We start from the raw sequence: 23,312 nt of genomic DNA, 5'->3' as shown, positions 1-23,312 counted from the left end.
CTGCAAATGATCTCTGATCAGCGGTCGCTTGGGTCTGGCGCTTAAACTTGGGAACCCATGTCAGCCCATAGGAAGCAAAAATGTTATTTCGCTGCTGTTTGTTTTCAGTCTCTACCACCTGCTCCCATCGTATACAGTCAATACGTGGCAGGTGCACTCCAGATATCACTCGAGTTCCAGATCGAATCCGGAGTGGGATCTGCAATCCAGGTAGACTATCTGGGCCGATACAGTGGACACTCTGGAAGCAAAATATATGAATATAAGTAAGAAATAATGAATCTAATCAGTTTCAGCAACCCCCCCCCCCAGTTTTTTTCATGATACCAGGGACTTTTTATGTGTTGATTTATAGCACGTTACAATGTAAAAAATAGCGGGGCGTAAAATTATATGGGGCGTAAAATTATATGGCCGAGTTCATGTTTCTTTTACCCATCCATCGCCTGGAAAAATTTTGTGGAACAAGCTTGAGATCTATTCTATTTTCAAACAAAACACCAAACTCCTAAATCATAGAGTTTTTTAATGAAAAAGCTCGTATTCAATTTTAGCGGATTCTTAAGGCGGTAAATTCCACGAAAGTTGACCGGGTCGAGGAAAAGTCGGAAACATATGTAAGATAAGCGATGAAAAGTTTTTTTTTTCACTGCAAATTTTGTACATAATTTTGCGGTGAAATGCTGTGAAATTATGTAATTTCACCCTCTAGTAAGCGGTGAACTTACAAAAAGTAACCAAATTGCACCCCCCTAACAAGGGTTCCAACCTCTCACCTCCTGCATGCATGTCATGCACTTCTTCTTCCACTGCGCCATCTCTCACTCTTTTCTAGTTTTTTGTTATGCTTATAAATCAAATTCACTCTACTTTCTGTAAAGCATGCGCGGTGAATTTTTGTAAGATTTGCAATTTATAGCGGAGAAATTACATATTTTAGCGGTGAAATATGATCATTTTTTGTGAACTCGTAGCTCTTGTAAATTACTCTAGTGGTGAAATAACATAAACTCGCCGTTTTGAAAGAAAATGTCAAAAAGATGTAAGATTAAGGGGTAGTTTTAGGGGGGGGGGACTTAAATCTAACAATTCCTCCCTGACTGCCCATTAATTTCACCGCATTCACTGCTAATCTCACACTCATTGCAATCTCTCATAATTTGGACACTTTTTCAGAGCGCTGAATTTATGTAAATTCAATGTCAAATAAGCGGTGAAATTATGTGATTTCACCGCTATCAGGCGATAATTTTTTTTCACCGCGTTCACCGCCTGATTTATGTAATTTTACCATCTAAGAAAATTTATCTCAGATAATTTCCCGCATTCACCGCTTATCTTACATAATTTTGCGTTGAATGGCGGTGACACCTCGACACGGGGAGTAATCATTTTACCATTGATTTGTCAAACTCGTGTTATTTAGTAACTCTGATCTCTGACCCCCGAGGTGCTAGTTGACAGTTTTTGACAGCTGTAGGGTGTTTCAAAAGCAGTCTGGGAAAGTAGGTAAAAATTAATACTGAAATCGTGACATGTTACAATTATGTTAAATTCGAAATTTCCACTCGAATTTTTCTGAACAGTTAGTTTTGACTTGGGAATCAATTTGCTAAGTGCGATTAAATTCTGATATGACTAATAAAATTGGTATTGCAAGGATTCAGTACTGATTTTTTCAAGAAGGAATTACATTTTTACGTGCCCAGTATTGAATCTTACTTGGAGTTTGATAAGGCAAGACTTTGGAAATGTAACCAAAATTACAATTTGTGCATCATCTATGTCAAGATAAAGCTTAAACGTAACAAAAGATAACGTTTTTTTTTTTGGGGGGGGGGGGTTGCTATCAGAAAAACTATAGGTCCAGCTGCAATTTGAGCTCAAAAGTTTTTGAAGCTGCGAAAATTTCAAAATTCTTAAAAATTATATGAAATTTTATTCATGAGTGGCGGCATGATTGGTCTAGTTTGAAATATTTCCGTAGAATTTTCAAATACGTTTCAAAGTGATTGATTAAATTACAATTAGTTTGCAAAAACTCAATGCAAAAAGAAAAATCGAGTGAACTGCTCAATGAACTCTGTTCCACTACAATCAAGTTAACAGCAATCTATTGTTATTATTATTATTATTATTATTATTATTATTATTATTATTATTTTTATTATAATTATTATTATTATTATTATTATCATTAATTTTATTATTATTATTATTATTATTATTATTATTATTTTTATTATTATTATTATTATTATTATTATTATTATCATTATTATTATTATTATTATTATCATTATTATTATTATTATTATTATTATTATTATTATTATTATTATTATTATTATTATTATTAGTATTTTCACATCAACTATGCAGAAAATCGCATTACATTTTGATTGTAGAGCAACAAATGCTGATTACTATCACATAGCAAATAGACCTACCAAAATATAGAACTTTCATTTAATTTGATTGGATGAAAAATTTAAAACACTTTAGTTTTTATTGCGCTCAGCTTACCTAAATTTGACAGAACCTAATTATATTACCGCATCTGGCCATGCCTCACAAACCAATGTCACCCTAGGACTTGATAGGAATCTATTAAAACCGAACGTGAGAGTTGACGCACTTTCTGTGCGAATTCATGATAACGCTCATGTCCAATTTTTAAAGATGGAGAATTTGTTGAGCACTCAGCCAATCAAAAAATAGTTTCAACATTTTCTCATTTCTGATTGGCCAACAATAAGTTTTTTTATATTTTGATAGCTCTGCTATTTCCACTATCGCCACATAGCAGTTACCAAAGTTTTCGTTTCCAATAACTATGGAACTGAACAATTTCTTTGCCTTAACTACACGCACTAGACAAAATTGCAAGTAATTAAACTTAAGAGTGCAATGGGATACTGTCCACAATTTAATTTACAACTTTTGTTTTTACCAAATTTGCTATAAAAGTTACCTTCTTGCAAAATGATATTCGTGAGACGGCCATGCCGCATTGTCTTCATAGTCTAAATAGATTTTTTTGTATAATGTGAAAAAGTTTCCAGTGGCATTATGCGGACATAATTCTTGGCAGAAAAAAATTTTTTTGAAAAAATTTTTCAAAAACTGTTTGGTTGAAATAATTTTTATAAATGCAAATCAATGCTTGCCGTCATTTGAAGAAAGATTTGTCAATTTTTATGTAAATGGTTTTTTGAAATATTAGGCTGCCTTCCCAAATTTGGACTAATTTTTTTGATATTTGTTTTGAGCAGTCGTTACACGATTTAGCTAAAAGTATTTGTTAATTTCAATTGCTGTTGTTAGCAGGTTTATTCTCTAAAGATCTATCTGAAAGTTTTGATTTTTGTGCTGTTTTTTTCCCGATTGAAAATAAATCTAAGTTCCTGATTGCGCGACACGCATTATCGGTCATGTTTATCTTGGGCTCCTGCAGCTATCTTAGAGGAGCAGACGTTTTCCTTTAGAATGCCACTATCTGGTTAATCGACACTATGAGACCGGGTAATTTTTTTAATCAGATCAAACAATAAATTGGAAAACCAATTTAGATTTACTATATAGCATGTTATTCTTATTGTTCTCAAGTTTAACTTAATTAAAAAAATAATAACGCATAAATAAAAAGGTTTCTCATCTTTTTAGAAGTGTCAAATTTAAGTTTCAGTGCAAATTAATATAGCTCATCTTTCTTGAGCTGAGCTCTAAAGTGGAATTTTCTTTTGCAATTTTTTTTCTCGAAATTATCCATTAGTTATTTCATTAGCATAACCATTAAATATCCACGAAATTTATCCAATGCAGCAGTTTCATCAATTAAAATTTTGGTCAATTTATAATTCTAGTTTTTTTCCAGAATTTTTATCAAAATCATCCGTATGCTTTGATCATGAAGCGTATATAATTCGCTTCAAAAACTAGCTCATAGACAACAATTTAGTATCAGTTTAGCTGGCATTGAAAAAGGATACTCGTTTCAACATTGCTCACATAGCGTAAGTTAATGTCTACACTGTGACTATTATTAGGCAGTGTCAGCCATAATATGATTTACTATTCTACTGGCTCTATAGCAAGCTGAATTACTATTCACATTGTCTAAATCTTTAAAAATTAGATAGTCTTCCAATAATTAAACTTTGCTGACCAATGTGATGAAATCACATGTGACCATTTCCGTTCAGGTTCCAACTCTTTTACTAATTTCAAAAAGTAATTTTCAATGCAATCCATCGGATATCTTCCTCTTCAGAAAATTCTTTCATCTCTGCCAAATTCAAAGACGCTATCATAATTTTTCTATCCTAGGATTTCAATAAATTTTTCAGTATAATTTCCTGAGATATGTACCTGAGATATCTCCGAGGTAGCATTAAAGTCTGCCAGTCAGGAAATTGCCAATATAAACCACTTGAAACGCGCCACGCTTATTGTTGCAATAAATAAATGCAAAATTTCATTTTTTAACAAGAGCAACTATTTCATGCAGCGTTTAATAAAAGCTTTTTTAAACAAGGAGACTCGGTAATGTGCGTTTGCACATAAAGTTCGGAACCGCTCATCCAGATTTTTGGCATGCATGGCTACCAAATGAGGAACAGAATTTTTCAAAAAGAAATGTGTATGGACAAAAAGATAGCCTGCAACGCAAATAACTCAGTGGAGTAAAAAATGCCGCAATAGATTGATGAGATCAGCCACTATTAAGAAGTCAAGACGAACAACAAAATCAAACAACAAACAATAATTATATCCAAAAGTTTATGTCCACTCTTTAGAAAAACATATCAACAAGTCGAAATAGCATCAGATAAATAAAAAGATAATAAACAAAAAAAACTTATATTTCACTAGAAGACATATGGACCACTCCATAATGAAGCCCAGATTGAAAGCCATTAGCTCGGAGTGAAGGCTCGGAGTGAAAACCATTAAAGTCATGAAAGCCATTAGCTACAAAAAGAAATAACTAAATAGGTTTGTTTGTTCGTCCAAAGGAAGCCATTGATTCTGAACCTGTAATGATTCCGAATATGTCTTACTTCTACAAAAAAAACGTCAAATAGAAACAAAAATGAAAAATTAGTTGACTTGGCAAAAAGCCCGTGTCGAAGCCAGTAAGTTCGTAACGAATTCTTTAAGAAACATTACTTTTTTCCTACTTGCACCTTGTCCGGAGAACATTAGTGTCAAATGTGACCTTTAATTAACGCGACTAGGTAACGAATTGACAAAAATGCGAAGTTAAAAAGTCTTTTTTTGTTTTTGAAAACAATTGTAGTCAAGGTCATGAAAACCATCAGCTATCTACTCAAATGAGAATATGGGCTCACTTTTTGCTCCATAAAAGTCAGTGAGACCTGTCTTTATCCGGGAAATTTCATCAGGCTAAAAAGTCAACGCAAACACAACAAATAAAGACAAATTTAAAAAATGCAAACAAATTCTTCGAGAAAGAGATGTCGAAGAAGTGTAAACCATAATTTATACCTATAAAGACTTTATATTCAATTGTGAAGGTCAATAATTTAATATGTGAAATTTTAAAATTGTGATAATGTGACAAAACGAGAAAAAAACGTGAAAAATGGGCCAATGCCAACAAATAAAAAAAAGTGAAATCTAGGAGTATCAAATTTGACGAAATGAATGAAAAAATAGTGGCAAATTTCCAGAAGCCACTGTTTGTTTAAAAATCAAATATTTTTAAAAATGAAGACTACCATAAGCCTCCGCGTTAAAAAATAAAATATAATAGCTTGGAAGCTCGGGAAGCCAATTGAACTTATCACCAGTGGGCTATGATTTGAATTGTTCTGTTCTTTAATTAATATAATATTGATCAATTTTTTTTTAAAAAAAAAAGAAGACCAACCGATTACAATCCGAATCATTTATGGATTTTAACAGTCCAAAATTGGTCCAAAACTAGCCTTGATAATGCTGTTCGTCCGTTAGGAACACTTATTTTTTTCGAATCTTTTAAATATTGACAAATTGTTATTTAGAGAATTAAAATTAAATGCTGTGTTTTTGGCAGTCAGACAGTAAAGTTAGCAAAGAACGACAAAATTTTTATCCCCGAGAACTCTCATTGGAAATGAAAGTGGAACTAATTCTCTTTGTAGTTTACAAAGACTGTGCTATTTGTTTTTTGGGTTGTACTTCTGGCAAATTTAATCAAAGTGGACTAAAGAAGCTCATTTCGGGCAATTGTTGATGAAAACGGCTGAATTTTGAAATACTCAGCCAAAATTTTAGCCAAAAATTTAAATCAAAGTTGTTAACCAGATTTTTTGTCTCTAAAAACAAAATCAACAGTGTTATGGTTAACAATTTTTACATATATGAAAAACTGACGAAATTTTAGACAAAAATTCCGGAAAATGTAAAAAATAACGCAAATCGGTCTAATTTTCGCAATAATTTATACCGCAATAACTCGCTCTAGAAAGCGAAATTCAAATAATATTTTTAATTCAATATTCTATGCTGGCTTTTTAATGATGCCACTCACAAAGTCTCTACGATATATCGATCGGTCAAAATTGTCTGAACAAAAAAATCAGTTGAGTATATAGTTCCTCCCCCTCCCCCCTCAAGAGGGGTCGAACCAATTAACGTTAACAAATTAGAGTTCAAACTCATCGAAGCATAAGTTGCGGGGTAATAAAATGATTGATTTAACTTTTTGTTCGTATGCTTATAGGAATAGAGAGTTTTTAATTAGCAGTTTAAATGGTTATCGAGCAACTAACTATACATAACTTTTCAATGTCATGCTATCAGTAGGAGTGATTGTGATTACAGTTTTATTGTCATTTTTTCTGAATATGTGAAAATTGTGTACAAAATGCGCTGAATGTGTCAAAAAATGTTCCTAGTACTGACTGTGATAATAAAGGTAAATCTTCATAACGCAATCCGCACAAAAATTCGGCATGCTACTATGGGCAAAGTAAAAACCATAATGAAGTACTATGATTCAGTACTGAAATATTATGCGACTCAGATCCGGTTCACTGAGTGAGTTGTCACTGGGGATCGCTGAACAAATTGAATTCTGTATGACTATTTGTCAACATTGACCACCAAAGCAAATTTAACTGTTTTTGTCTGGTACCTCGGTGGAACAGATTTGGGGTTTTCTCCAAATATATCCGAAATTTGCTGCTACCAATTGGATTATAGATGACAAACTTTCAAAATTATTTTGCAGTAAGTGGTATGGGAAGTTATAACATTGTGGATTTAAAGTGTAGGCGGTGACGTAAAAGACAGCCGACGATTATAAGGGAGCCGATTTGAAAGAGCCAAATTTATTGAAAACTTTTAGCAATTGTTTAAAATATACGTATCAGAGCAAGTTAAAATTGCTTATGAAATGAGACTGCAATATCATCAGCCAATCCTGATAGAGTATTTGAGAAATGAAATTTTGATATTTATTAGCAACACAAATCTAGAGCGATTTTGATATGAATTCATTTCAACCGAACATGAGAACAATTTACCAAAATTTACCAGCTTACCAAATTTCAATAATTAAGCAACATTTAGCGGGATTAAAGTCAACTTTCTCCAGTCAGCTCATTTTAAATCGAGTGAAATTTCGAGGCTCTGTATCGTCGTATCGTCAGCTCTTGATAACGTCGGCTCTCTTACGCTTGATCAGTGTTTAACAATTGCAGAAATGTATCTTACTTTATTAATGCTAAATGAACAAATAAACAAAGGACAACTTATAACAACAAGACCAAGAACTTGAAAATAGGACTAAATATGAAGTTTTCATTAATCATATATTTGAAAATCACTCTCTGAAATCAAAACATTTTTATGTTGAGAAAAATTAAAATTTCTAATACTGAAGATAATAAGTTACAATTTATTTAGTTTTTTTCTTGTTCAAAAACGCCGCAAATCGTGGAACGGATTCAGTTTGACGAATTAGGCTTTAAATTTATGCTATCTCAATCAGCAGAAAGCTGAGCTTGTTACTGATAAAAAATAAGTGGTATCTGCTCTTTCACGTTTCTCTTTTAAAAAAATTTAGAAGTTTCGTCAGTTTCGGGTTTTCTTCAGTTGAAATTGATGAGATGGGTCACAAAATATGATTTTAATTGTTTTTCCACCTTTTATGTGTAATTTTCTGAGGTTGATAAGAGCCGAATAACGCAATACGTAGCACGTGTCGGATTTATGGAATAAATATACTCATTACAGTGCAGAGGTATACCCCAAAATTTGCGCCTTAGTAAAATTGGCTCGAAAATTAGTTACATAAAATGAACGAAATTAGAAGGCATCCTTTGTATCTTACTTTTCGCAAAAGGGGTTCCGCCAATTTTGCGAAATAAAAGAACATTCGGTGCGAAAATTAGGTAACAAATCTTGTAGTATGTTTCCGCTCAATTTAGGTATCTATTACTCGCGCGCATTTTCAGCATGCAATAAGCACTTCAATAAAGATTTAATTGAAGCCTTCAAAGTGCTTTAAATACATGCTACCACAAAAATTGATTTTTTTCCGAAAAATCCCTCGCACATCAAAGACTTTGTATATCAATGTGGGATTGGCCAATTTTAATAAGTAGTAATAAATAGTACTATTAAGTAGAAATAAGTAGTATTAAAGTACTATAAGTAGTAATAAAGTAGTAGTAAAGTACTACTAGTAGTAATAAGTTAGGCTTAATTAAATAAGTATTAATTAAGTTAGGCTTAATTGCGGATTATATGTGAAATCGAGCTACATTGCGTGCGAAAAATCAATACATAAATGGAGCGGATGCGTGATACAACTCGCGCAAAAAATAGGTTATTAAGTTTGTACTTGTATTCCGCGGCTAAAATTAGGACACTTTTGCGAACACAGAGACGATATTCCCTTCCATTTTGCCGGTTTCTGCTAAAGTAGCTATTTTCCGCAATATTGTACCACTTTCAATGTATTAACATAGTAAAAACGAACACGAGATACACACATCGGGCATATCTGTCCGTGACTATTTGGGTATACTTCTGCACTGTAATGCTCCTTTTTTCCCCCTTTTTTTGACCCTGCTTTAAAATATTATGGTTATAAGTGTGTGGATACTTTTGATAGTCGGCAAATTTTGTTCAAATAGCTTGAAACTTGGCTAAAATTTATCAATTTAATTATCAGTTTTATTTGGTTACAAATTTATCACAACGTGCAAGCGTGAATTACACAGAGAAGATTTTTTCACTCTTTTTCACGCTGTAAGTCGCGCATGTCCATTGTCCTCGTTTGCAGTATCTATTAACTACCCTGGTGTCTTTGAACAGCTTCTCAATTAATTACTAACTAAACTCTGGCAATAAAGTTGTGGACATTGTTTAAACTCTCGCAATAATGTATAAAATCGTGGACACGGGTTACGTCTATCCGTGAATACCAATGACAAATATCATCCTATTTCCTTTACTAATGTCGATGATATAAGTAACTTATTTTCATTGCGAAAAATATTTACCAAAACGACAAACGGTGACCAGATATTGTCACTTGTTTCAACGACACGCCAATTTTTTTCCTTAAGAAAACAGCAATATGGTCATTTGCCACGTGATTTTACAAAACTACGAAAAGTAAATGATGTGAAGGGAGACTTAAATTTCTGATTTAATGGTGTAAACCCGGTGCAACGATTCCTATTCTTCCCACTAAGGATTTCGGATATTCTTGCATTTCCGACATTTTATGACAGGAAACCTGTCAGAATTTTTTGCAATTCCTGAAACTCCCAGCAAGAATCTTACTTTTACATGCATTTCCTGAAATTATTGCTGGGAAAAAATGTACACATGTTTTTTTTCTAATTTCTTAGTGAACTTTAAAAAAAAATCATTCCATTCTTTTTCCTTGTAGGAAACATTCGCATACCCACTTAAATCAAACAGTTGCAAAAGGAAAGAAAAAACATTTGTAACCATTTCGTTAAGTTCTATAATGACAAATACAGGTGTTGTACTACAATGCCTCAACTAAAAAGCTTTTCAAGTGTAAATTTCAAAAGAAAAGGAATCCCTTTTTTAACCAGATGATCCGTTTTTTTTAGCTGGGAATCCCGTTTTTATCCCTATGAACTGCTAAGAATACGCTCTGAAATTTTTTTTACCGAGATTCTGTTTGTTGACCTATTTAGGATTCCAATTTTTCCCAAACTTCCTCAAAATTTTACAAAAATTAAAAGTTAAGTTAGAACTGAAAGACTTGAATTTCTGATTTAACGGTGGAAATAAACATGAAAAATAGAAAATTTTGCATTGATATCAACGATTGATGAGACGAAATTCAAAATAGCATCTGCGGAACAGCATGGTGCATCACATACTTACCTTGAACTAAGTTTTATATGATGTTCAGTCATTAACATATAGCTTTGGGGTCTATTCTGTCCCCCCCCCCCCCCAGTGTGTTTTACGCCCCCAGTAGCTACAAATTATATGTTGTTATATAGCACGTTACTATGTAAGGAAGTAGTACGTGCGCCTAGGGGGTCATAAAAAATTATGCTTACTAAGCTGGGGGGGGGGGGGGCGGCGAAACAGAATAGATCCTAGCTTTGTATAGGTTATATAGTGCCATTTACAACATAGGTGGAATTAATGTCTGATTAAAATTGAATTCTGTCATATAGATACTCATCCACTCCTTTACCCAATTTAAAACAGTGAAATATGCTGAAAATACGATCCCAGAAATAATTCAACAATTGCCTTTTTCCAGACTGACCAACAGACGCTCTGTACCAGTGACCCCTGGTGAAACTTACGACGTTTATATAACTTGGACAGGCAGGGGCTCGAACCCACTCTCTCTCGCCGAAAACATTGTTCTCAATGCCTATCCGTCTCCAATACCTGAGGAGGAGAACAAGCGAGCAGTCACCCCCTTCAGCATCACTATGGTTTTCTCGCTAGAGGGCATTTTCAAGGTATTTATAAAAAACTATTCTTGTAATAAAGGGCCCGGGTGAACAATCATACAAAATACTGAACTACATACAGAATAATAGATCATATATAATTTGTCTGTTTTTTTTCTTAGTAGTCATACAAGGATCATACCCCTTTTTTCGAAGTTTTCGAGCGAGACTTGAAAGGGTCTAATAGCGTTCTTGGTTACGGAGCAACACTAACGTGACTTTTGAAATTTTTATTGTTATAATCTCATCAAGTGTATTAAATCATGAGACGATCTCAGACAACAATTGAAAAACGAGCATAAAGTCTACTCATAGTCTACTGCTGACTTGTGGCAGTTGTACGGTTTAACGATGCATGACAACACTTCATTTTGAATAGGGATTGTAAATTTAGGAATTGACAATAACGTCCAGTCCAGCCTACGGGGGGTGTCCCTGTCAAATTGACGAAGGTGTGAGGACATACACTCTAGGATCTCTAGGAAATCCTCTAACAGCAGGAGAAAGCTACACAATCTACTTACAGTCAGTAAGTCACGCGGGACTAGAGAGTGTCATGACAACTATCATTCAACCGACCTCTACCGACCAAATTGTCAATCTACAGTTCCAAACTACCCAAACAGCAATCACCATGCGATTCAATGTAAAGTCTGGTGTTGGGGCCAAAATTGAGACGGGTTTGAGGAAGAAAATCACTCCGGGCTTCATAATCGAGACAGATGCTGAGTTCAAGTAAGAATTATACCCAAAATGAGGTAGGCGACCAAAGACAGGTATGGGCCAGAATTACTTCGTTCGTGATGAGGGTCTCTCTCTCTCTCTCTCTCTCTCTCTCTCTCTCTCTCTCTCGGCTCGACTGAGCTCTTTCTCTGGTTAAAGTTTTAGTCGACCAGTTCCGGGTAGTCAATACCTAAGTTTGGTCTGTTCGGTTTTGCCCATACCGAATTTCGCTCTGTGATGTCTGGACCCCCTGTGCGTGACCCAAGTCCATCTGGACAATAACTGTTTTGGGTCGGAGTCATCATCCTGTGCCAACATATCAAGTGGTCACATTTGTGAAAAACTCATGTTGTACACGTGGGGCGGCTTTTCTTACCCAAATTACGTCCTGCAGCACCCTAGTAGCGGTCAACCTGCGGTCTAACCAAATCCAACTCTTACCCAATCTGTGTTTCACGACGAAGTAAAAGCTATTTTGCGTTTTGCTCAAATTTCGTTCTAACTAAATCGGACAAGTTTTGCGGCATCCAAATGAGCGGGATACAATAATGCTCTAAGCCGCTGCCCCCCCCCCCCCCGAGTAAATGTTGCTGGTTTCGCTAATTAATCAAGATTACAAATTCTTCTAATTACAAATTTTCCTTACATCCTTTCCATGAAAACGGAGGTAATTCTAGTAAACATAGGGATCGATTTGGTTATAAAATGTTTTCTCTGGGACCTTAGATCCGTTCTTAGTAATCGCCGAAGAAAAGATAAACAACCACTTTTCATACATTTTTTTTCAAAAAATCAACCTAATGTATATAAGTTTTCATTCTTTTAACTCGTATAAATGCGTTACTGTGGCTAACTTTATTTTATATACTTCACGATGGTATCTAACAGCATGGAAATTTATACTGATTCACAGAATAAAAACACATATTGAACAACAGGAAGATTATATAATTTCTATGCTCTAATCACTTCATTTGAGGTCAGAATTTTTAACTTGCGCAGATTTTTGTTTAAAAACTCGAAACACTTAAAAAGTTATTCAATTTGTTCTCAGAGTTTTGCTCATTGCTATAAACTAAAAACAGAAATAAACGATTAAAAGTGTTCTAGAAGTTTTGTCCTCCTCTTTCATCTGGTTGTCCGTTGTTCTGAGCGTAGCATCATCAACAAAAAATATGCTTGAACTATTTTTCACTCATATTCAGATTAAGAAAAAATAATTTTGAAGATTAGGAGAATCAGTATTGAACCTTGGAATACACATCATAGATTCTTTGCAAAGGCCTTTTTAGGGCGGACACACGTTTTGACTGACTTTTATTGACACTTCACATACTTTTATTGACCTTCTTTTTTTAAAAAATAGTTCAGTTTTTTGCTACCATTCAGTTGTTTCGCGCTTGAAAAATAAAAACTTGACGTTGATTAACTGTCTGGCAGCATTTTAACTATTTTTCAGCTGTTTTGCCGCTCAACTGCAAAGCTTGACCCAAATTGCCAATGAACAAATTAATTTGAGTCAAAGTGTGATTACATATGTTGACATTTTGATAGTCTTTGGCCCACTATTTTTACCTCTATACTTCACCTCATATTTTATTACTAGAATTGTCTCAATCCAAATCGTCGCGGTGTGGGTTTACTTTGGGTTGAATTTTAATTATCAAATTTGGCTGGGCTGCTACAGATCACACAATACGGGATCTCTTTATGTATGCCAGTCAAACTTGACAAAAGACATAACAAATCGAAGGCAAAGATATATGCCTAAGACCTGTCTGTGCTATAAGTCTCAATTTAAAATTGTTGGGGGGCTGAAAAGTTCAATTAATTAAAAAGATAGTTCAATTAAACAAGCTTACACTGAGTAGTATTTAACCGGGTTGAGCTGTTACTTGATTGTGTTGTTGTTAAGTGAGTGCGTCGTTGAAACTTCTTCAAGTCGGTTTCTCGTAAGAATGTTCTGTTTGAAAGTTAGAAAATGTTCTTCTAAGTTAGAAGTCTTTTATATAATTTCTTCTCTGTTTGAATTTTGAAATTTAATTTGTAGGAAAAATGAAGCAGTTGTCTGCTGCTGGTCGTTGGCTCTGTTATTTGTCTCTCTAATTTTATTCCGTCCCACTTCGCTGAGAGAAACAATTAATTCCTCTCAGCTCCGTTTGGGCCGATAGGGAGCGAATCACAAACTCACGTTCATAGTGAGGTGCTTCTTATTTTTCCTATTGGCCGAGAAGGCAAGAGAATTAACTCTTTTTTATCTCACGGAAAAATTATTGAAACTCCAAAAAATAATAAAAATCTAAAATGCTGAGAGCATCAATTATTGATTTCGTAGGCGCCTGTTTTCTGCTTTCCCCTCTTCTAAAACCGCAACAATTATGGTTTTCTTGGGGGCTTTTTATGAGACTCTATTGTCTTTTCCCCTGAAGCAATCTGCTTCATCTTTATTGAACTTGGGGGGAAAGATCTGCATTGCAACTGTCAAAAGCAGAAGTAATTTAAATCAAAAGAAACTGTGGTTTTACAGGCCGCCTACGTTCAACAACGTACATTTTCTGTCCTGGATATAAGCGAGGAGATCCAGGCCTAAAGTTGTGTTATTTAAATAAGTCGAACTGAGTTGTTTAAATACTTGTTTACTGGTAGTCTTAATAAGCGTTAGTTTGTTTAGCGCGCGGCGAAAGAATGGTTAATTAGCGCCTAAATACGTTCGCTCTAATGCGGGATTAATTATCCGTTCATTTGTAACGGCTCTCGTAATACTACATAATTTCCAGGGCAGATACTAGGTGGGTTTAATAACCCCGTCTATCTGTCCTCTCCGAGATACTTTTTTTGTTATGTTCTATGATTAAATAAATTTTTAAATTAAATTGATTTAATTTGCTGTCTAATATTTGGGGAAATTTATTCTTTCTTCCTTTTTTTCTTATTTATAAAAAAAACATTTTCGTTAATTTTCCAACTAAAAAAAGGCTTTAAGTTGAATATATTGAAAACTTTTATTCTCCCTGCTTATCTTAATACCCCTTAGACGAGCCGGTTCACATGCCAACATTAGCTGGCCACTGAAAAAAAATTGAGTAAACACGCTCGATTTTGTCGGGCTTTTTCACTTTAGAGTTGTAAGCGTGTGTGGAAAGGAGAGATACAGGGCTAAATTAGATAAAACTTGTTTTAAAAGCCATTCTAGCAACAATATAGTGTCTAGTTACCAAACTGAAGGAAAGCCTAATTGGTGAGTGATAAACAGTCTCTCGATACGAATTTTGGATTAAGAAGTCAATTATTGGTTTTGATATTACCCGCAGCACTGTTCACAGGAATAGAGTCTTTGAATTTGGTCTCAAGTATTTAAAAAAAATGTCATAATAAAGTTCTATGCTATTAACATGCTCAATATGTTTTCACAAAACGCTAAATTGGTTCAAATTTGTCTTTTCGGACATTAACCACGTAATGAACATGAAAGTGAAGATTTTCAACAGAGGTTACTATCACTGAACGTTTTCTGCAACGCTCAACTCAGAAACATCTATAACGAAATCTTGAACAGTGAGCTCACTAAAGCTTCATGTAGTTGGAAAAGATAAAACAACATTTTTTTGGTTCGAGAAAATGCAACTTAATATGTAAATACTTACAAATAAAAAATTTCAAACCTGTGTCACTACAACTTTACCCTGATTGTATCCACAAAAATATAATGTTTATATGAACATTTCAATGAAAAGATGACTAGGAAATCATATTTGTTTATGAATTCCAAGCTGTATTTTTTACCCACTATGGCAAATTTTGATTTTCCTCCCAAAAGCAGAACTTGAGGTGTTGAAAAATTCTTTCAAACATTTCTTTTGATAAATTAGATGCAACGGAAGTGGTAATAACCGGTTTGTTGTTGTCAGCTTATAGTAGATTATTTAATTATCTAGACAGGATTAAAAAATTTTAATTGCTTGCAAACGAATGTTGTAGCAATTATATTAGTTCTGTCGGTCGTTTTTTTATACGAATTTTCACATGACCGAATTTTCGTCTGACGTATTTGACTTTTTGTCCTCAATAACGGGATAAACAGGTAGCGGCTAGCGGGCATTAAGTGCACTTAGAGCTTTTCAGCTCTGTTTCAGCTCAAACTTTTTTTCTAGACTTATTCTTATGGTGTGAAGGGGGGTTCTTAGAGGTTGAAGACCCCCCCCCCCACTGTTGACCCCCAAACTACTGCCCCAACCCCCGCGCTGTTGCCCCCACCCCACTGTTGCCCCCATAAATCGTCCGGTGCATCCCCCTTCCCCCGTGGCAAGCTACTGACGAACAACCGCTCGCTAAAAACACGCAAATTATATATAATTTTCACAATATTTTAAGCTTGTTGAAAATTTTTGTCTTTTTTTGAGTTTTATCAGCCCTAGGTGTCAATAAACCTCATCTAGGGTTCGATAATAGGTTGTTGCATAGTTGTTTTAGTGGTAATGGAATGTTTTTCGAAAGTTTAACATCAGGAGTTTTAGCATTTTTTTGACATTTATTGTATTTATTCAGGGTTTTTCATCCTCAGGGGTAAGAAAACCTCCTTTAGGTTTTGACAAAAGCTTCCTGCATAGTTTTTGGTGGTACATAGTTTCTGTACACCAGAAGCAGTAGAAAATTAAATTTTAGAAGATTACGTACATCAGTTATTATTTTAAACAGAAACAACCGGAAGAAATCTTGTTCTAAATTTTTTAATCTGTAAAAGTGTAGCATTTTCCTTTAAACGAATAATTTTCTAAAATTCTGTGTTGAAATTTGACAAAAGTCGAACTTTCTGTCAGTACATTCTGATTATTTTTAGAGTCGCGAGAACTTTGTGAAACGATTTGGAATGTTTTGTTGTTTTTCATATTTTGCTTTCATGTTCTATACCAATAGTGTTGTCTATTTTTTCTCTGAGATCGCATTTTTGCTAAATGTTTCTATTTAGTCTTTTGAAAGTTGGGTTTCGCGATGTCTGGAAGAAAATTGTTGGCGGTGGGTTTTGAGATTGAAATTAAAATTGTTTGGCGTGGAAATAGCTGAATTGTGGAAAACCTTTGGAAGTTTTTGCTATCGTCGTTTTGGTTTATTCCACTGGTCTGTGGCTCAATCAATTTCTTAAAATTCTGGCTTTGAGATTGTTGATTTTGCAAAAACTGTTGAAGGCTATTGTAGACAGCGGGCTTGATCTGACAAAATACAACATCATGTCACTAATAATAGGGTTTTGCTCCATTTCGTTTCGCGTCCCTTAAAAACAGATTTATGAACATAATTTTTTTGACCTTTGAAGAGACAATGCTTGATTCAGTTTTCCTATGGAAAGGCTCACTAGAACCATGAAAGACTGTTTGCTGGACATATTACCCTCCCCCTCCACCCTATTATAGATCCATTTTTGGGTCTTCATAAGTCGAGATCTAAACATGTGACTGAAAAATAAAAGAATATTACAAAATCAATACGAGAGTACGAGAGCTTATTGAAGTTTGAATATATAGTGCAGTAACTGATTTGAAGTGATACGGGAGGTGGACAAACGGAACCATTCTGATTACGATTTCAGCTTGGAGTTCGAGGTCACGTACGGCGCTCTGGAATCTGGAACTTGTTATGTAATCCGGGTGAGAGTTTTCAGCCTGGGAGACAAACCAGAGGTCGATGAACATGAGATGGAACAGGGCACGCAAGTGGCAGCACCCTCGCAGACACCTCTGGCTAGGAATGTCCACTTTGAAATCGGAAATGACCCCGGATCGGTATAAGTTTTCTCTTTGGATTATATCAACCTTTTAACTAATTTTTTTTTCTGTAACATATTTTGAACCCTCAATTTTGGTTTAAATAATTGAATTCACGATGTGACAAAGATATGACCAAATTGATGTGTGTATGATTTATAAAAGATCAGATAACTGTTTTTTTTTTCAATATTGTTGCAAGTATGTTTAACCATATGCATGCAACGAAATGAAGAAAAAACAATAATTGATTTTTTATAGATCATAAACACATCAATTTATATCAATCTTTTGTTAATTCGAATCAAATTTTTAACAGTACTTTTAGAATGCTTTGGAAAGCCCTGTAAACCTTGTGCAATGATTTGAAATAAATCAAAATTTTAAAAATATTCGTTCCGAACCACTTGTTGGGGAAGGTACTATATACTCAGATGGTTTTTTTGTTCAGTCAATTTTGGCAGATCGATGTATACATCTTAGAAAGTTGATAACATCTTAGAAAGTTGATACTGGAATCATTAGCAAGCCCGTCCAGCGTAGAAAATGGAAATAGAAAGATTTTTGGTCATTTTCGTATCCTGAAGGGAGTTATCGACGTGTAAATTTTTGTGAACAGAAGACTGAATTCCATTCTTTTTATTTTCCGCATTTTCTCCGTAATTTTTTTTTTCAATTTTGCTAAAAATGTTATAATTGTTAGCAACATTGGTTTTGATTTTACTCTTAAGGATAGAGGAGGCTGGACGATTGGTTTTATCTTCTTTTGGTTAATTTTTTGATAAATTTTTCGCATTTCATGTTTTCTTAATCAAAAATGGCTCTAAACCAGCTAGTTTATCCCATTTCTTCTAAACTATGCGGGAATTAGATAATTAAAATCCGCTGACACAATCTTTAAAAATGGCAAAGAAGACAGTTGTGTTTTAGTTTCCTATAAGTGTCTTCTGGAATAGAAATCCTGCCGGTTTTTTTTGAAAAACTAACTTAATAATTTGAAAGAATGCAGCATTTTTTTGGTTTATTGAATTATATCATCTGCTAATTGATTATTTTTGCATACGTATAGAATAATTAACAAGTTTTTGAAAACTTAGTTAAATCCAGACTGGGTTTGGTTTCTTTTTTGGGATTCTCACAAGGAATAAGTAGTCGGATTATATTGAGGCGCGCTCTTTCCTCGAAAATTTTACGCATTTTTATGTTGATTATTAATGAGAATGATTTGAAGTCAAGGCCCATTTAAGCACAGATCATAATTACAGCAAACAAACTACGACTAAATGAAGCGAAATGACTAAATGTTATGTCTTCAGAAAAACTCATAATATATGTTTTCGAAAAAATAAATTGGTTTCGTTTGTTTCGCCGTAATTTGTCGTTCTTTTTGTGGCCTCATAACTGTGTTCTTTTTGGATAATGTTATTCACTAAGAACAATAGGTGAACCTCTGCAAACTGTTCCGGTGTTAACTAATGCCTCTTAGGACTTTCAATGAATTTGTTTTTGGAAAATATGGAAGTGGAGCTTTGAAGCTTGCCAAATTTTAATCCTAATTCTGTCCACATGATAGCTCAATCTCAATGCATACAGGGCAAATCTTATTCCCATTGAAAAAAAATATCCTTCATAGTGGTTTTTTTTGTAACTAATGGTTTCTGGTCTTTCATACTAAGATTTTTCGTAAAGGTTTGGAGTGTTTTGCATTTCTGGCTATATTTGAGGTTGTATATTGTCCCCATTTCAAATTAGCAGATAAAAGATAGCTCCAATTGGCATTGCAAGAGTGCAAAAAAGAAAATAAAGGTTTCAGTGAAAAATTTTTAACGGCTGCGCAACCGTTCTCTTGCCAATTTTTAAACATCGTTTCCTTGGTTTTTGCAAAATATTGTCGCTTTTTGTGTTGTTGTATGGCACATTCTTTACAATCAAAAACCATAATTTGTGTATAACTGTTTAAGTGAATCTGTTTACTGATTCCGGTTTATAGCTAACGGTTTAAACTAATTTCTTTTAAAAAAGAATTTTTAAACTTCCCAGGTTTTGTTCTCATTGTCGTGAACAAGCAATATAGTCTCATTGTCGACAGAACTCATCAACTTTCATTTGCTTCAAAACAAATTGTTTGCTGTCGGTTATCTTTTGCACAACATTGTTATGGCTCAAAAATAGGTTTTCGAAAATTTTTCGTGTGTTTTCGACTGGTCTATATTTACGGCTCTTTCTGTTTTCTATTTCACAGAGATGTTTTTGATTGGATTCAAACTCACAGACCAACCAAAAAATCATTTTTGGTATCTTAAAGTTTTTAATGATTTTGATTTTTCAGAAAAATCCATGGCTTTAGCACTGTTGTATTGATAAATTATTTGTGAAGTTGTGAGTTTTGATAATCTTCGTTGTTTTCTTGTCGACATATGATTCGTGCGTACTTACAAAAAGCACCAATAGTTTCCTGAGTAGTTGCAATTGACACATTAACATGTTTTTGTTTGAAGTTAAAAGCTTACGATTTTTTATTGTTTTTTGAAAAAATTTGTTCTAAAGTAGTGAATTTTTGAGCTTTGTAACTTATATCCTATTTCTGTCAATTCTCTAGCATGGATCCTGTGACTACTGGTCGCATCCACTTTCTGTTGAACCATGATTCTATCTTTATAGTGGTTTTGTTTTCAACTAAGAATTGCTTGATTTTGGGACTACGCATTTTAATAAGACAATTTTTTTTGGATATTTGCCAATTTCTAATTTTTTTGCTTCCTTGGCACATTGGATCACACTTATGGGTTGGCCCAATTGTTGCTGAAAAGGTTCAGTTGAAGATAAGTAATGTTTTCTATGAAAAGCTTATGTGTTCACCGGTTGCGACAGCACTTTGTTAAATTTGTTTTTTTTTCATTTTGTCACTCTTTTCGTAAACGTCTGACATATTATGGATAATGACTGGTCTCAATTTCCTCCTATGAATTGTAAAACAATTTTCTTAAAAAGCGGAGTTGATACTTATTGGTTTTAATCAATTAATTTGAAATTAGTTGTTCTCATAAAGTGAAACGCATTTTTGAGCATTGCTCCTTTTTGCTTTATTTCGGCCTGTTACCGAGTGTTATTATTGACAAGTCTCATATCATATCAAATGAAATACCGGTCAAATTGTTTAATTCGTATCTTATCTGATTTCTTTTTTATTCAAATTTTAAAATTTGGACATCGAATTTTTTGGTCTTAATTAATGCTTGCTATTGTTTGATGTTTGTATTTGTCTTTCCAATTCTCTCATAAATGGCAAGTTTGATCTGCCTTCTAATTTTGCATTTTTCAAATTAGTTGTTTGCTGAACGATATGTGAATTGTTGGAAAGTTTTCTATCGCTTCTTGGTAGCAATTAAATCAAAACGTGGATGAGCGGGGTCGCAACATTATGTGAGAAAGCACATTAACGAACCTCCTGTTTTTTTTGCTTTTGTCCTCTATACCAATATGTTGTCCTAGATTTGGTTCTCTTAAATTATACTTTTGCTTGACGTTATTAATATGAAAAACACCTGACATTGGATAAAACTGACCGAAAGTTAATTTGCGGGAAATAGCTTAAATACCAAAAGATTTTTGGCTACCCTCATTTCCATTTATTCCATTGGTCTATCAATCAATCAACTTTTCAAACTAGCTTTGGTATTGCTGTTTATGGAAAAATTGGTTGATTGCTAGTGTACATAATTGGCTTCACTTGGCGGAAAACGTCATCATTTCGCTAACAAAATTGTTGTTTAACCTCGTTTCACACCCGATAAAAACAGCCGTCTAAACATAATTTTTCGCGACAAATTAAAATAAATTTTTTTGTTTCATTTTTTTCAAATACGTTTATTACATGCATGCAACAACAAAATTTTTAGTTTAATTTTCACACATCAATTGATAACAATTCTCTGCATTACGATGCAGAGGTATACCCCAAAATTTCCGCCTTAGTAAAATTGGCTCGAAAATTAGTTACATACAATGAACGAAATTAGATGACATCCTTTGTATCTTACTTTTCGCAAAAGGGTTTCCGCCAATTTTGCGAAATAAAAGAATATTCGGTGCGAAAATTAGGTAACAAATCTTGTAGTACGTTTCCGCTCACTTTAGGTCTCTATTATTCGCGCGCATTTTGAGCATGCAATAAGCACTTTAAAAAAGATTTATTTGAAGCTTTCAAAGCTTTAAAGTACTTTAAATACATGCAACCACAAAAACTGATTTTTTTCCGAAAAATCCCTCGCACATCAAAGGCTTTATATATCAATGTGGGACTGGCCAATTTTAATAAGTAGTAATAAATAGTACTAATATGTAGTAATAAGTAGTAACAAAGTTCTATAAGTAGTAATAAAGTACTACTAGTAGTAATAAGTAAGGCTTAATTAAATAAGTAGTAATTAATTTAGTATTAATTGCGGATTAAATGCAAAATCGAGCTACATTGCGTGCGAAAAATCGATACGTAAATTGAGCGGACGCGTGATACAACTCGCGCGAAAAATAGGTTATTGAGTTTGTACTTGTATTTCGCGGCTAAAATTAGGACACTTTTGCGAACACGGGATACGATATTCCCTTCCATTTTGCCGGTTTCTGCTAAAGTAGCTATATTGTACCACTTTCAATGTATTAACATAGTAAAAACGAACACGATATACACACATCGGGCATATCTGCCCGTGACGATTTGAGTATACCTCTGCACTGTAATGTGTTAATTTGGAATCACAATTTCAAGATACCAATTTCTCGGATATATTATTAGGAAATGAACATAATTATTTAAAAAAAATTATTCATGAAGAATAAGTAAAACTTGTTCAATTTTTCCTTAAAGATATGTTTTTCCCTTAAAAAGAAAACTACTTCTTTTTTGTACGAAAAAAGAACATTTGCAGTAATGGAAGCCGAATACCTGAGAATCAACTCTCTTGTTATACCACTCGATCATTAAGCAGTGCTAAATCATAGTACTGCCAAGACTTATTATGGCCTATTTCACAGCCTCAAATAGGGCCAGTTTTACGAATAGTCTTTGGAGTTGAAAACAACCCTAGTTGGAAGCTCGACTTTATGAAAAGACGTATAAAATCGACCTGGGGGGGGGGGTAATTCCTTTCCTTAAATACACGGTCGACCTCCTAGTACGGGTCGACCTAAACTCGACCATCACCATTAAGGTCGACTTAAAGTCGATCATATCCATTACGGTCGACCACTGTCATTTCATTCCCGATATCGGTAGACCACGGTCTTTTCATAAGTCGACCTCTCAACTGGGGAAAAATACTTCTTGTATTCACAGTTAATTCATCATAACGATCGAGTGCTCGCATCCATAGATTTTGATTAGTATTAGACTAGTTTATGGAATTTTAAGACAAAGGCATCACAAGGTATAATACCAACTATAATTATATATAAATTTTATTATAGTTAAAATTTATTATAATTATCTCTTTTTTAGTAGTATAAAACAATTAGTATTATTGTTGCTTTGTCGCTATATCTTACTGTGTAGGGCCTTTTTACATGTATTAAGATACGTTTTGTTGTACTATGAGGTCAAGTAGTTTTAATCCCATTAGTTTCTTTTTCCACGTTATACTTTCGTTTTACTTTTTGAGGAACAAGAAGACAAATCGCAGATCAGCATTAACAATATGCTTGCTTTAATTAAAATTACGGAGTCAGATCTTAGGTAATTAATAGATATATTTAGGAGAAAATTCAATTTTGGTCACATTGAAGCAGTTTATATTTAAATCGATTACCATTTAAATAGTATCCGAAGAGTCAGACTATAGCTTAAAACTCACAAGAC

General features: G+C 33.9%; 1 protein-coding gene across 1 annotated transcript in view; it reads left to right on the top strand.

Moving 5' to 3' along the window:
- The window catches only part of LOC142344349 (uncharacterized), a 101,269-nt gene that overhangs the window by 42,466 nt on the left and 35,491 nt on the right, over window positions 1-23,312 (top strand). The window contains exons 17-20 of the mRNA XM_075395937.1: window positions 109-266; window positions 10,778-10,985; window positions 11,371-11,711; window positions 17,284-17,476. Of these exons, the coding sequence (XP_075252052.1) occupies window positions 109-266; window positions 10,778-10,985; window positions 11,371-11,711; window positions 17,284-17,476 (900 nt within the window). The remainder of the gene's footprint in view (window positions 1-108; window positions 267-10,777; window positions 10,986-11,370; window positions 11,712-17,283; window positions 17,477-23,312) is intronic.

The sequence above is a fragment of the Convolutriloba macropyga genome, chromosome 8 (genome assembly GCF_964194025.1).
Source record: "Convolutriloba macropyga chromosome 8, txConMacr16.3, whole genome shotgun sequence".
Taxonomy (NCBI): domain Eukaryota; kingdom Metazoa; phylum Xenacoelomorpha; order Acoela; family Convolutidae; genus Convolutriloba; species Convolutriloba macropyga.
This window is presented reverse-complemented; position numbering and strand designations above follow the sequence as displayed.